Consider the following 12,970-nt stretch of genomic DNA (forward strand, 5'->3'; position numbering starts at 1 on the left):
CAAGGCTATATACTAGGTGACCCTGGCTTCTGGCTCCTGACATTCTTGAATGTCCCCATCATAGCTTACAAAAATATCACTCCTTAAACATCTCAATAATGTGGCGAAGGCACTGATCCTGGTCTACTGGAGGTCACCCTCTCCACCATCAGTGGTAGATGTATCGATTCATACATGTCTATGGATGACATTACTCTCTCTGTGACCGATAAATTCCAAGGGGTTCAAAGGTGTTCAATGATTTAAAACGGCAATTTGATTAAAGGCAAAACCTGCACACTCCTTCAGGACAAACCAGCCCTGTGCTGAAAGCACTAAGGCTATTCTTGAATCCTTGGGCAGTGGATGTGAGCTAATTATTAAACTTGTATAGTATCATATTTGCATGGTGCACTACTAGTCCCAGCATGCACTGGCTACCTTAAAGTGTGTGGGTTTGCTGACATTTGTAGTACTACAATTGCCAGCATACGCATGGCTGACAGGGAATGCTGACACTTGTACAGCTACAAGTGTAAGAATGCCCTGGCATACAGGGCCCGCTTTGACCTGTAGTGCACCTTGATTTTTTTTTTAAAAAAACAGACACTGTGCATAAAATTCTAACTGCTTTATTTTTACGCTGCAATTAAGAGCTGAGCTAGGGCATGCCTATTCCCAATATTACATTTATCCGCACTTTTTAAAATTTGCCCCCTGCAGTGCAACGTGGTATTGCCAAGGTACCAATGTGCCCTTTTTTTGCTCTTAACTCTAAATGAGGCCCTTTGTGTATATATGAATTACATCCACATTGATTTGTTTGTTTTATAATATTTCTTATTTTTGTATATTTGATGTATTGCTGGTACCTTCATTGTTACTGTGTGTTTTAGTGCAGTGTATTTATATATGACGTGGGACAGAGAGGTGGGTCAGCCTCTCATAAAACACCTGTATTGTCAAAAAAAAACACTTCTGCTTGTCTTCTGTCCATGCTCTGTGGTGTGAAATAAAACATGTTTTACCTTATATTGTCTGAGTGTGATGCCTCCTAATATGTAGTTTTCTTACTTTTAATAGATATATGTATTTCTACGACTCTTTATGCTGAGGAACGCATTGGTGCTTGTCATGTTTTGTTCTATAGCTATTGCTTGATTGCCTATTACACATGCTAATATTTTCATGGTAGTTCTCTATAGAAAACTAAAAATTACATTTTGTAAAGTATTTTATGTTGCCCTTATAAGCTAAGCTTGCATGCATAGAATAAATTATGTTAAAATGTTTTCCTGTACATTTATAATAAATGAAACTACTATTCAAAATTAAGAACAATGTTGCCAGTTGTCAAATTGTTATAAATTAATGAAGCATTGTTTCCACCTTTGCTTAAATATAATCTATGATTTCAGTGATGTTATAGCTATAAAAATGCTATCAACTCTTTACAGATGCCTCCTATTGTGGAATATTCTGACAAGCCATTCTGGACATGTTAATAGAAGTGACTTACAGCAAGTTATGTCTTGGAAACAAAATGTTACCCCTGCCTCTCCATTTCCTGGGTTAAATGTATCAGCTGAAATAGAGAATCATTTGCCTGAATCTTCATTAGATGTGAATCCATACCACTTCTCAACGGGGAGAAATAAAGCTCTATGTGAACTTAAAAATGTACAACATGCAAAGCTACAAACAGGGAAACTACTACCCGCCAAAGCTGAGTATTTCAATAGTGATACAACTGGCCATTCTATGTACGGTTTTATGAACCCATGGTTGAGCTTGCCGTTGACCAACTTTTCTAATAGACAACCTGTCAACATGGGGAGTAACGCAAGAGAGGATTTTTTTCATAAACCAGCTAAAAATGAATCTGACCACATATTTGCTTCAACAAATGTACATGCCAGTGTAGCGCTCAATTGTAGATCCAAAGGTGTTCAGGTCCCTGGTGCTAGGGCTGTAGCAACCCATAACTGTGAAGTTCTTACTGATGACCACCAGTTATTCAAAATATTTAAATCGAAGAAAAAATATAATCCAGAAAGAGATGTCACTGGTTATGCCATATCCAAAAATGAAGATGAAATGAATCCCAACACAAGCACTGTTTTTGATAATTGTAACTTTGAGCTCTTCAGAGGTCTAATGGATTATAGTCGGTGAGTCATCCTAGAAGTGAAAACATTTCAATAGAAGGGAATAAATGGAGGTTTATTATGCTTCTTTTAAGGTTTGCCTGATATGTCATAAGACCTACTTAATGTGAACAAATTGTGGGAATAGATGAATGCATGATGGAAAGATTTCAGCAAAGGACTCCAGGGGGTAAATGTATCAAGCTGAGAGTTTTTCGGCAGGTTTGAAAAGTGGAGATGTTGCCTATAGCAACCAATCAGATTCTATCTATCATTTTGTAGAATGTACTAAATAAATGATAGCTAGAATCTGATTGATTTTTCAAACCCGCCAGAAAACTCTCAGCTTGATACATTTACCCCCAGATATTAAGAGCCTGTCCTGGTGGAGCCAGGACAGGCAGCCGGCAGCATACTCTGCCTGACTGTCTCTGCCGACACGGACCTGCACACAGTGTGCGCCCACAGGCAGCCCACTACCACTACTGATAGAAGTGGAATAGGGGGTGGGGACTAAATCGCCTTTAACTTCCCCCTAAAAATTACAAATCTAGATCCGCCCCTGAGGTAGAGTGACTATTGTTGGGCCTCCTACAATATCCACAGTGCACCCACTATTATGTTAGCATTTGCCCCGTACTAATTGTACCTGAAGTATCAACCACCATATTAAATATGATGTGATCATTCTTATCAAGATATTGTCATATAGCGTCACCACAAACATGCCTCCCTGCACTTCTAGCTCAGTTTATTGAATCAGAGCCTGTGTAGCAGTGCTACCTTCCCCCAAACCTGTCTTATTCTAGAAAATCCTAGGAAGCAATATAAGTAATCCAGCCTTAACCAGTACCCATTTAAGTTGTTCATACGTCTACCTTCACCCATATGGTTATCATAATTACATTATAACAATATACTTGCCAACTTCTTCTAGTTGGCGGTCCGGGAGTTGCCGGGGGGAGGTGGGCATGCGGGGTGCAGAGATCCGAAAATCGCGTCATTTTGGACCCGCCCCCCGTGACGTAATGATGCCATTTTACAGCGGGGGCCAAATGTCGCGATTCCCGGAGTATCGCGGCAATTTGGAACTAATTCAGATGCGGGAGACTGCCATACACTCCCGGGAGTCCAGGAGACCCACCAGGAATCCGGGAGTCTCCCAGACATTCCGGGAAAGTTAGCAAGTATGTATAACAAACACATACTAGTTTTATTCATACAGTTATGCGTCACTTCTAACAACCATAAGATAGCATGTAATATAGATATCAGATATGCACTCTGGCCCGAGGATAGTTTAAAAAGAAGTGTAAAATAGATTATGATGTGGGGGCAGAGCTGGATTAAGGTTCTGGGGGGCCCGGGGCACTTAAGACAGGGGCCCCCCTATTGTGTAATATGGTCTTCATTTTAGGCAAATAAACAGGCAATGCTATGTGCACTACTGTTAGTTGCATGCAGCTCTGCCATCACAGCATAGCAGTGTGAAGTAGGACTTACCTCCCAACTGTCCTTGCAGTCAGACCAAATCCTGACTAAGTGAGACAGTCACCCACATTCTGGGCTGTCCCACTATATTGAGGACAGTTGGAAGATGGTCCTGCTCTCTCCTACCTTCTCTTGTCACTTTTCACCACCTGTGACTGCTGGTGTCTTAAGCTCAGTTGCTGCTTGTGTAGATTCTGGGATGTTGGGGCCCTATTTTGAAACAAAAAGGTACATAAACTTTAGGAGTCCCCAAACAGTCCTGTTAATAAATCAATAGCACCACCTTTAATAATTAGGCCTCCCTCCCTGCAACCAGCCCTAAATTTTAAATTAAATAAAATTAATACTATTCACATTTAATAATAGAACTATTTTCCCCAAGCAGACATTAAATTAATAGTGCACTCATTTAATAAATAAACTTATTTCCCTCCCCAACAAACAGCCTGGCAATAAATTAAATAGCATTTACGTTTAATATAACCATTTCCCACAACTATCACCGGCGTTAAATAATTCATATTTACAATTACAATTAATAAAAAGCCCTTCTTCCCAAAATCAGTCCCATATTCAATTAATAGCCCCAAACCACCTCATCTTAAATTAATAGGACTCAATATTAAATTAAATTGCCCCACCATCACCCCACAAATAAAATAGCACTCATTAAATAATTAGCCCCCACCTGCACTCCACCATTAAATAGCCTACCTCCCACACTATATTAAGAACCCCCTTCCCTTACATATATTAACATACTGCCCCCACACACACTATATTTATATAATGGCCCCCCACTCTCACATACTATAGTTTATATGCGGACCCTCCCACACACACACACAATATATACACTGCCCACACACACACAATATATACACTGCCCACCACCACACACAATATATACACTGCCCACACATACACACACATAATATATACACTGCCCACACACGCACACATAATATATACACTGCACACACAAACACAAAATATATACACTGCCCACACACACACACAATATATATATATGTATATATATATATATATATACACATACAAAATAAATAAATATATATATATATATATCTATACACACACACACACAAACATAATATATACACTGCCCACACACACAAAATATATACACTGCCCACACACAATATATACACTGCCCACACACACACACATACAATATATATATATATATAATATAAATGCTTAGTGGCGTGTGTTAGTCTGTCTGTGTGTGTGTGCGTGTGTGGGAAAAATAAAACCAAGCTGCAGCGCCACCTGCAGGGCGGAGTTATACACTGACCTACTAAATTCTTAGTGTGTGTGTAAAAAAAAATCAGAAAGGGCTGAAATTTGGTATACTAAGATGTTTTTAATTTGTTAATTTAATTTGTTAATTGTTAAAAGTGTTTATAAAGATTTAAAAAAATATATATATATATTTCTTGAAGGAGAAGTGACAGTTGGGAGTGGTTGGTGGTTGCCGGGGGTAACAGTGGGGAGTGGTTGCCGGGGGTGACAGAGTGAGAGGAGTGTGATACTCAGGACCGCTGAGAGAGATCCCTGTGTCTGGATAGACATCTGGATAGATGTGGCGATGAAAATGAAGGATGAGGTGATGGAGAAGAATGATGAGGTGGTGACATGTGGACAAAACCACATTAAAAAAGGGCGCTTACATCGGGAAGTAACGCTCTTCCCCTGAGGAGGCCTGGGCTATGGCCCAAATGCATGACAAGAACCTTTTTAACACCTTAAGTAGCTTGATTTGACTAGAATGCATGAGTATCATGCACGGGTTAACTTGTATAATATAAAAGCCTAGCGGCGTGTGTTAGTCTGTGTGTGAAAAAAAAAAAACAAGCTGCAGCGCCACCTGCTGGGCGGAGTTATACACTGACCTACTAAATTCTTAGCATTATCTAATATATAAAAGTAAAAGCTTAGCGGCGTATGTTAGTGTGTGTGTGTGTGGAAAAAACTATTTTCTCAGAAAGGGCTCATCCAATTGACCTGAAATTTGGTATACTGACATTATTTGACAAAAAAATTAGAATAGTGAAGTCAGTTAACTTTCATCATTCCCCCTGTGGGAGGGGTAGTAAAGGCTAAATTTACGAGTTGAGGGCTCAAACTCATTTTCGTGAGGGTAATTTTACCTCATGAACACACATGTGTAGCTGTGTGTGTTAGTGTGTGTGTGTAAAAAACTATTTTCTCAGAAAGGGCTCATCCAATTGACCTGAAATTTGGTATACTGACATTATTTGACAAAAAAAATAGAATAGTGAAGTCAGTTAACTTCCATCATCCCCCCTTCCCCCCGTGCGAGGGGTAGTAAAGGCTAAATTTACGAGTTGAGGGGTCAAACTCATTTTCGTGAGGTAATTTTACCTCATGAACACACATTAAAAAGGGAGCTTGCGTCGGGAAGTAACGCTCTTCCCCTGAGGAGGCCTGGGCTAGGCCCAAATGCATGACAAGAACCTTTTTAAGACCTTAAGTAGCTTGATTTGACTAGAATGCATGAGTATCATGCACGGGTTAACTTGTATGTATATATATATATATATATATATATATATATATATATATACACACACTACCCACCCACACACAATATATATACTGCCCAACCACACACATAATATATACACTGCACACACACACACACACATAATATGTACACTGCACACACACACTATATTTATATAATGTACTCATTCTCACAAACACTTGCCCCCCCCAGATCTTAACTTACCTTATGCCTGACAGGCAGGGCACCTCTTCTCTGCTCCTCCTCACTCTGTCATCTACACGGCAGCTACGGAAGCCCTGAAGACTCAAAAAAAAAAGCAAAAGCTTTATTTGTGCTGTTAGTGCCGACAGAGCACTTACATTCGGAACCCTGTGCTGCCCCCTGTATTCCGACATTTGGGGGCAGCAAAAAGAGCCACACCTGGCCCGGAGGGCCCCCTGAGAGAAGGGGGCCCGGGGCACTTGCCCCCTGTGCCCCCCCCCCTTAATCCGGCCCTGTGTGGGGGAGGTGGCATATTGTATTCAATTTCTCTGTGTCAAAGTTCACCAGTTCTTAGGTGAACACTGTGCAATTTAAGCATACTGTAGAATTGCAAACTCTGAGCATTTTACAAAAAAACACTACCAGAGAATAAGTTACTAATAAGTTCTATAAACACAAGAGGCGATTAAGTATTTATTGATTGATGTGGTCATGGAACTGATTAATGACTTTTAATATTCTTTTTCTATACCCTACATAAGAAAAGTTTTAAAACTCAGAATTTTTTTATATGCAACTATTGCTTATATTTCATTAGGACAACTGACTGGGTCTTGAAAGAACAAGAAACACTCTGCACTATTGAGGACCAGCTTTTAAGAACAGAAGCAATACTCAAGGTTTGGCATCCTCTAGACTTGCTTTCTATGGGGTATATTTACTAAACTGCAGGTTTGAAAAAGTGGAGATGTTGCCTATAGCAACCAGATTCTAGTTATCATTTATTTAGTACATTCTACAAAATGACAGATATAATATGATTGGTTGCTATAGCGCTATGTGTTAAATTATTCTTCACCATTGAATGTATGGGTATGAGCATGGGTTTGTGTGTCAAGATGGCATAATTACAGGAAGAGCAGAAAGGTGCACTTTATGGACAAGGGCAGATAAGAGGCATTCCATGATAAATGCAATCATACTGGTTCTGAAAGATTTTATTTTGCTGGACAACACATTATTATGAGCTTTATGGGGTGGAAGCTGTACAGTTAGTTTAATTAATTTGTGGGTGAAATATCCCTATTCGGTAACTCAAACTAAAATATATGGTAAGCTTAATTAAATAAATAAATAAAAGAGAAAACAACAAAATGCATATTGTTCATATATTTAATGTTGGTCATTCAGTAAAAAGAAAGCTCCACTGGTTTATTTACGTCTTCAGTGAGTTTCTCTAAGCTTTCTCCAGGAAGAAGGTATATGATTAAGCACGTCACCTATTAATGTGCTGAATTACATCTTATATGAAGAATAAAGGAAAATGTAATCGCAATTGAAAAATAATTTGTGTTGTGGGTAATTTATCCCTGACCAGTACTCACATATATTTATAATTACCTAACACAGATAGAAATGACTGTTGCTCTGAAGATGTACTATTAATGAAATGCATTACTTTCCTCATTGGGTGAATAGCCCTGCAGTCTTGCACTCTGATTTGTCCTAGGTTGTGAATGGGTTAATACAACAGTTACAAATATAACCAAAATGCTCTTATGTTATAAAGGAGGCAGAAAGTGCACAAAGAGAAGAGCAGGAATTTGAGGACTTGCTGCAGGATGGACAGAAGCCAGCTGAAGACCATGATGAAAATATGTGCCAAGAAAATGCTCCTATCAGCCTGGTTGTTAATGTCTCATTTATACTGACATATCTTCCTGTATAGCTGTGATCTCAGTATCAAACTACATACTTCATAGTTTTGAAATATGAAGTATACTCTGTGGCTATGAGTTCTAAAATACCAGCAGCAGTCTGTTAATAGTTACCTAATCATGCTGCATTACTGGATTAAACATGACCATCAAACAGATATCACTGACACACACCTTACTGTGCCGAATTTTACTGCCTAAGTAAACTTCAAATGATATAGGTGTCCTAGTTTTTATTCCAAAATGATAGAAGCCTGAGGTAAGGTATAATATTTCAGTAATAAATGTGGTAGGGCCGCAAAGGTGTGTATCTTCCAAAGGGAGAAACTGGGTTGATTGGGGATTTCTTTGATTAGTATGAGTTAGGCATGTAAATGTGCCTATTGATGCACCCACATGATAAAAATGAGATTTCATTTAGTGGGACATGAATATTTAAATGAAAACCTACTATATCATGTGTAAGCATAGTTCTGAGATTACTACGGAACCTTGCTGCTAATGGAATCGTCCCAAAGGAGTGGAGACCATCCATTTAGAAGATGTTTCCTGTTTAACAGAAGGGTGGTGTGGGGGCACAGGGCAATTCTCCTACCACCCATGCCAAAATTACTTATTTTTTTAGATCTCCCTGGATGTAGTGGATGTAACTGTATTTTTCATGGCAAGCCCTTTGCAAGTTCCATGTGCAATTTATAAGTGAGACTACATTTCTAGGCACATTTAGACCAATGTTATAAAAGTATTCAAACACACAAAAGTGCCACATGTAATAAAGACATTTCTGATGTTCCCTCATTCTTATGAGTAAATGAGGCACAATGGAGCAGTATTTCAAGATTAAATGGAAGGTCATATTAGGATGGACTCTGAAGTGACATTTTACTCTTACTATCATCTGCATTTTCCAGACAAACATGTATTTGTAGGTGCAGTTCCAAAATCCAGAATGAATCCTTGTTGTGAGGCACAAATAGAAATGTACTGCACCCCCGCTTATTCGGGGATTTTTAAATGAAGGTAACGAGATTTACATAAATATTTATTTCTACTTTTTTTGCATCTTTTTTTAGGGCTCTTATGTGGAATACAAGCATAATGATACTGGAGAAAACAAGACTTGTAAGAGATACAAGAACTTGGATTCACCTGCATCAGATTACTGTGGAAACAATGACATTCCAGATTCACGAATAAAAAAACAAAAGTACTCCATTAATTTATTCAGAGAATTAGAAGAAATGTATGCAATTGAAGAGTGTATATTTGAAGAGAACAAGAAGATTGAGGAATTCCGTGAAGTGGTGCAGTCTGCGGCTGTTGAAGAACAGGCAAATCTCTTTAACCAGTGCAAGGACAAACTTTTATTTTGGACTTTATTAGATAGAGAAAGAAACCATGTTGACAACCTGGAGAAAAGCTTGGCTAGAGAGGAAGCTACAAAGCAGAAACATTTAAGAAAAAAGATAGACATGGCTAAGATTAAAAAATATTGTCAAGATGTGATTAAAGAAAATATAAAGTTGCTTTCAGAGTATCACTGTCAACATTGTAAAGATGCAAAGTCTGAATCCCCTAAAAATACACTTACAAAGGAAGTTGGGAGTTTGTCACTTAATAACCATACGCAATTGCTCCCAGCTCAAAACCATGCTGTAATGGGGGAGGCAGGCACAGTTGTCATGCCTGAGAAAGACAGTGTGACTCTTGAATGACCAATCACATTGCTCAAGAGGCTGTGAAGCCCAGGGGACTGCTCCAGTAAACGCATCACATATAGGGCTAAACTTATGTGAAGAGAAAAAAACAATATAGATAGTAGGAGATACAGAAAGTAAAAGATACATAGAAGGGGAGGTCATGAACATAGAGTCACATGTTTAGTGAGTCATAGACTTTGCAGCTGTCATTGAGGACCAGTGGTGATAGGTGATGCAACCTGTCAGATGTGTAGTGGTGTCACATACAACCAGTTTATATGGAATGTGTGTATGGGGGAGAATAAACTGTCAACAGCAGTAGCACTATTACTACAGCACTTTATATTCACAGTCTCTTAACAGTGGCTTCAAATGTAATGAATAGATGAAAGTGGAAGCAGTTGCAAATAAACCTACGTTTTCCAAATGGATGTCTTTTTTGTTATCAGATCACCAAATCCAAACACAGAGTTCCAGGGACGACCCATGTCCTTCAATGTGTGTGGCACAGCCCTGCATATAATCTAATATAACATATACAATATATACTCTCTTAACACTAGACAGTTTTGGGTAGTTTTGTGGCATTGCTCATCTGTCTATTTCAAACCACTTAGCGCTTTAGTACCATCCCTTTCACTAAAATAAACTTTTTCGGTTTTTTTCTAAAATGCTGCATGGTTTATCTTCTTTCATGGTTTAAAATAATAATTGAGAGATTATAGAAACCCCTTATTACATGTGACAATTTTGTGTCTCTGTATATGAAGCTTTTTATCACATTGCTTTGAGTGCACCTAGAAATGCACTTCTCAGACAGAACTAGACAGATTAGCTGATCTTTTTTTCCCCAATGTGATATTGCACCCGCTCATCAACTTGTCTTGTCTGCATCCTGGACTCATGTCCCTGCTGTCCTCCAATAGGAACACCTTCGTATGCATCTACCCTTTTGTGTCCACCATCAATGCTTCATTCTGGGTGTTGCCCTATTCCAGGGCCGCCATCAGAAATCGTGGGGCCCAGTACAATGAAGCAGGCAGGGCCCCCCCCCATAACCCTGCCCGATGACCCCCTCCCCTCATGAACCAGGGCCATCTTTCCAACTGGGCACTATGGACAGATGCCTGGGGGCCCAGGGGGAAAGGGGGCCCAAGGCAATGAAAAAAAAAATCCTGTAGAAAAAACCCCCTAAAAAAAACACTTACCTTTTGTGGTCACAATCCAGCTCCCTCCCTGGTCCTCTCTCTTCCATGAAGGGGGTCAGACTTAGGCGATTGAAAGGTAAGTTAAGGGGGGCCCTAATATATATGTATCTATAATATAAAAGCCTAGCAGCGTGTGTTAGTCTGTGTGTGGAAAAAAAAACAACAAGCTGTAGCGCCACCTGCTGGGCGGAGTTATACACTGACCTACTAAATTCTTAGCATTATCTAATATATAAAAGTAAAAGCCTAGCGGCGTGTGTTAGTGTGTGTGTGTGTGTGTGTAAAAAACTATTTTCTCAGAAAGGACTCATCCAATTGACCTGAAATTTGGTATACTGACATTATTTGTCAAAAAAATTAGAATAGTGAAGTCAGTTAACTTCCATCATCCCCCCCTTCCCTCCGTGGGAGGGGTAGTAAAGGCTAAATTTACGAGTTGAGGGCTCAAACTCATTTTCGTGAGGTAATTTTACCTCATGAACACACATTAAAAAGGGCGCTTGCGTCGGGAAGTAACGCTCTTCCCCTGAGGAGGCCTGGGCTAGGCCCAAATGCATGACAAGAACCTTTTTAAGACCTTAAGTAGCTTGACTTGACTAGAATGCATGAGTATCATGCACGGGTTAACTTGTGTATATATATATATATATATATATATATATATATATATATATACATACACACACACACACATCTAATCACTTTTTTTTTTACATAAAATATATAATATATATATATATATATATATATATATATATATTATATTTTATGTAAAAGTGATTAAATTTGTTTATATATATCACTTTTTACACACACACACATTTTTTATATATATATATATATATATATATATATATATATATATATATATATATGACATATCGCGAGGCCGGCGGAAGTGATGTCTGCTGAGTTGTGGACGGAAGCCAGAGGATGGCGCCTACAAATGTAATTCTACTATGTTGTCTGGACTATAAAAGGAAGCAATGTATTATGGCTGATTACTACCTTTTGATAAAGTCTTTTTGACGAAACGCGTTAAGGTGAAGGAGGTGTCTGCTATTTCTCTGGATCGCTGTTTGGAATCTGTCCCCTGTCTTAAGAATTTTGCTCGGGGGTACTAGCACCGGAGAAACTGTTCAGATAAGCCTTTTATCAATTTGTTTGATGTACGGGAAATTCTTTACTTTTGGATATGTAATAAACTTTTAAATACTGCTATTTGGGCATATTACACTATATTGCTGTATTTCCTCGAGTTTTAGTGTGGATCTGCTATATCTACTGAGAAGGATCTGGAGACTAATTACAACAGATAAGCCTGATTTACTTGTTTTTTGGTACGCGGCCACTTTAGCACATGAATATATGTTATTAATATTATGGTATCACACTATGTGTGGCGCTTCTCCATATATATATATATATATATATATATATATATATATATATATATATATATATGTATTAGGAGGTATTAGGGGAGAGGGAGGGAGAGAGACACTTCAGACCTTAACTCCCGCAGTTCCACCAACAGGAAGTTCGGCATTTGGAACTTCCTGTTGATGGAACGCATATGCGTTCCACCAACAGGAAGTACGGCATTTGGGACTTCCTGTTGATGGAACATATATGCGTTCCACCAACAGGAGGTTCGGCATTTGGAACTTCCTGTTGATGGATGTGTTCCACTGCGGGAGTTAAGGCTGAAGGAAGTCATTCAGCCCTGACATCTTCGCTGCTGTCTTTAGTCTGGCTGTCACAGTGACAGCCAGGCTGAAGATAGCAGGCCCCCTGATAAGAGAGTGCCGCCGGACCCCTGGTGGGCCCGGTACACGGGTACCCCCCTGATTGCTGCCCTGCCCTATTTCCTTGGTGGGCTCTACAGGCTAGCATCTAGCCTCTTCTCTTTCAGCCTTTTATACCAGTCAGCTGGCTTCCTGTCACCTCTGTCACTTTTCTGCTCTGTCCT

At 39.2% G+C, this 12,970-nt stretch overlaps 1 protein-coding gene across 5 annotated transcripts in view; it reads left to right on the plus strand.

Annotated features, from left to right (window-relative positions):
• The window catches only part of LOC142144191 (uncharacterized), a 34,143-nt gene extending 23,926 nt beyond the window's left edge, over nt 1-10,217 (plus strand). For 3 of the 5 annotated variants that reach the window (XM_075202743.1, XM_075202746.1, XM_075202745.1), the window contains 4 exons: nt 1,437-2,150; nt 6,971-7,052; nt 7,943-8,059; nt 9,164-10,217. In XM_075202743.1, coding sequence (XP_075058844.1) covers nt 1,437-2,150; nt 6,971-7,052; nt 7,943-8,059; nt 9,164-9,805 — 1,555 coding nt within the window. In that variant the 3' untranslated portion in view covers nt 9,806-10,217. The remainder of the gene's footprint in view (nt 1-1,436; nt 2,151-6,970; nt 7,053-7,942; nt 8,060-9,163) is intronic. The other 2 variants (XM_075202744.1, XM_075202747.1) reach the window with 2 other exon arrangements.
• The last annotated feature ends 2,753 nt before the right edge of the window (nt 10,218-12,970 follow it).

The sequence above is a fragment of the Mixophyes fleayi genome, chromosome 3 (assembly GCF_038048845.1).
Source record: "Mixophyes fleayi isolate aMixFle1 chromosome 3, aMixFle1.hap1, whole genome shotgun sequence".
Taxonomy (NCBI): domain Eukaryota; kingdom Metazoa; phylum Chordata; class Amphibia; order Anura; family Limnodynastidae; genus Mixophyes; species Mixophyes fleayi.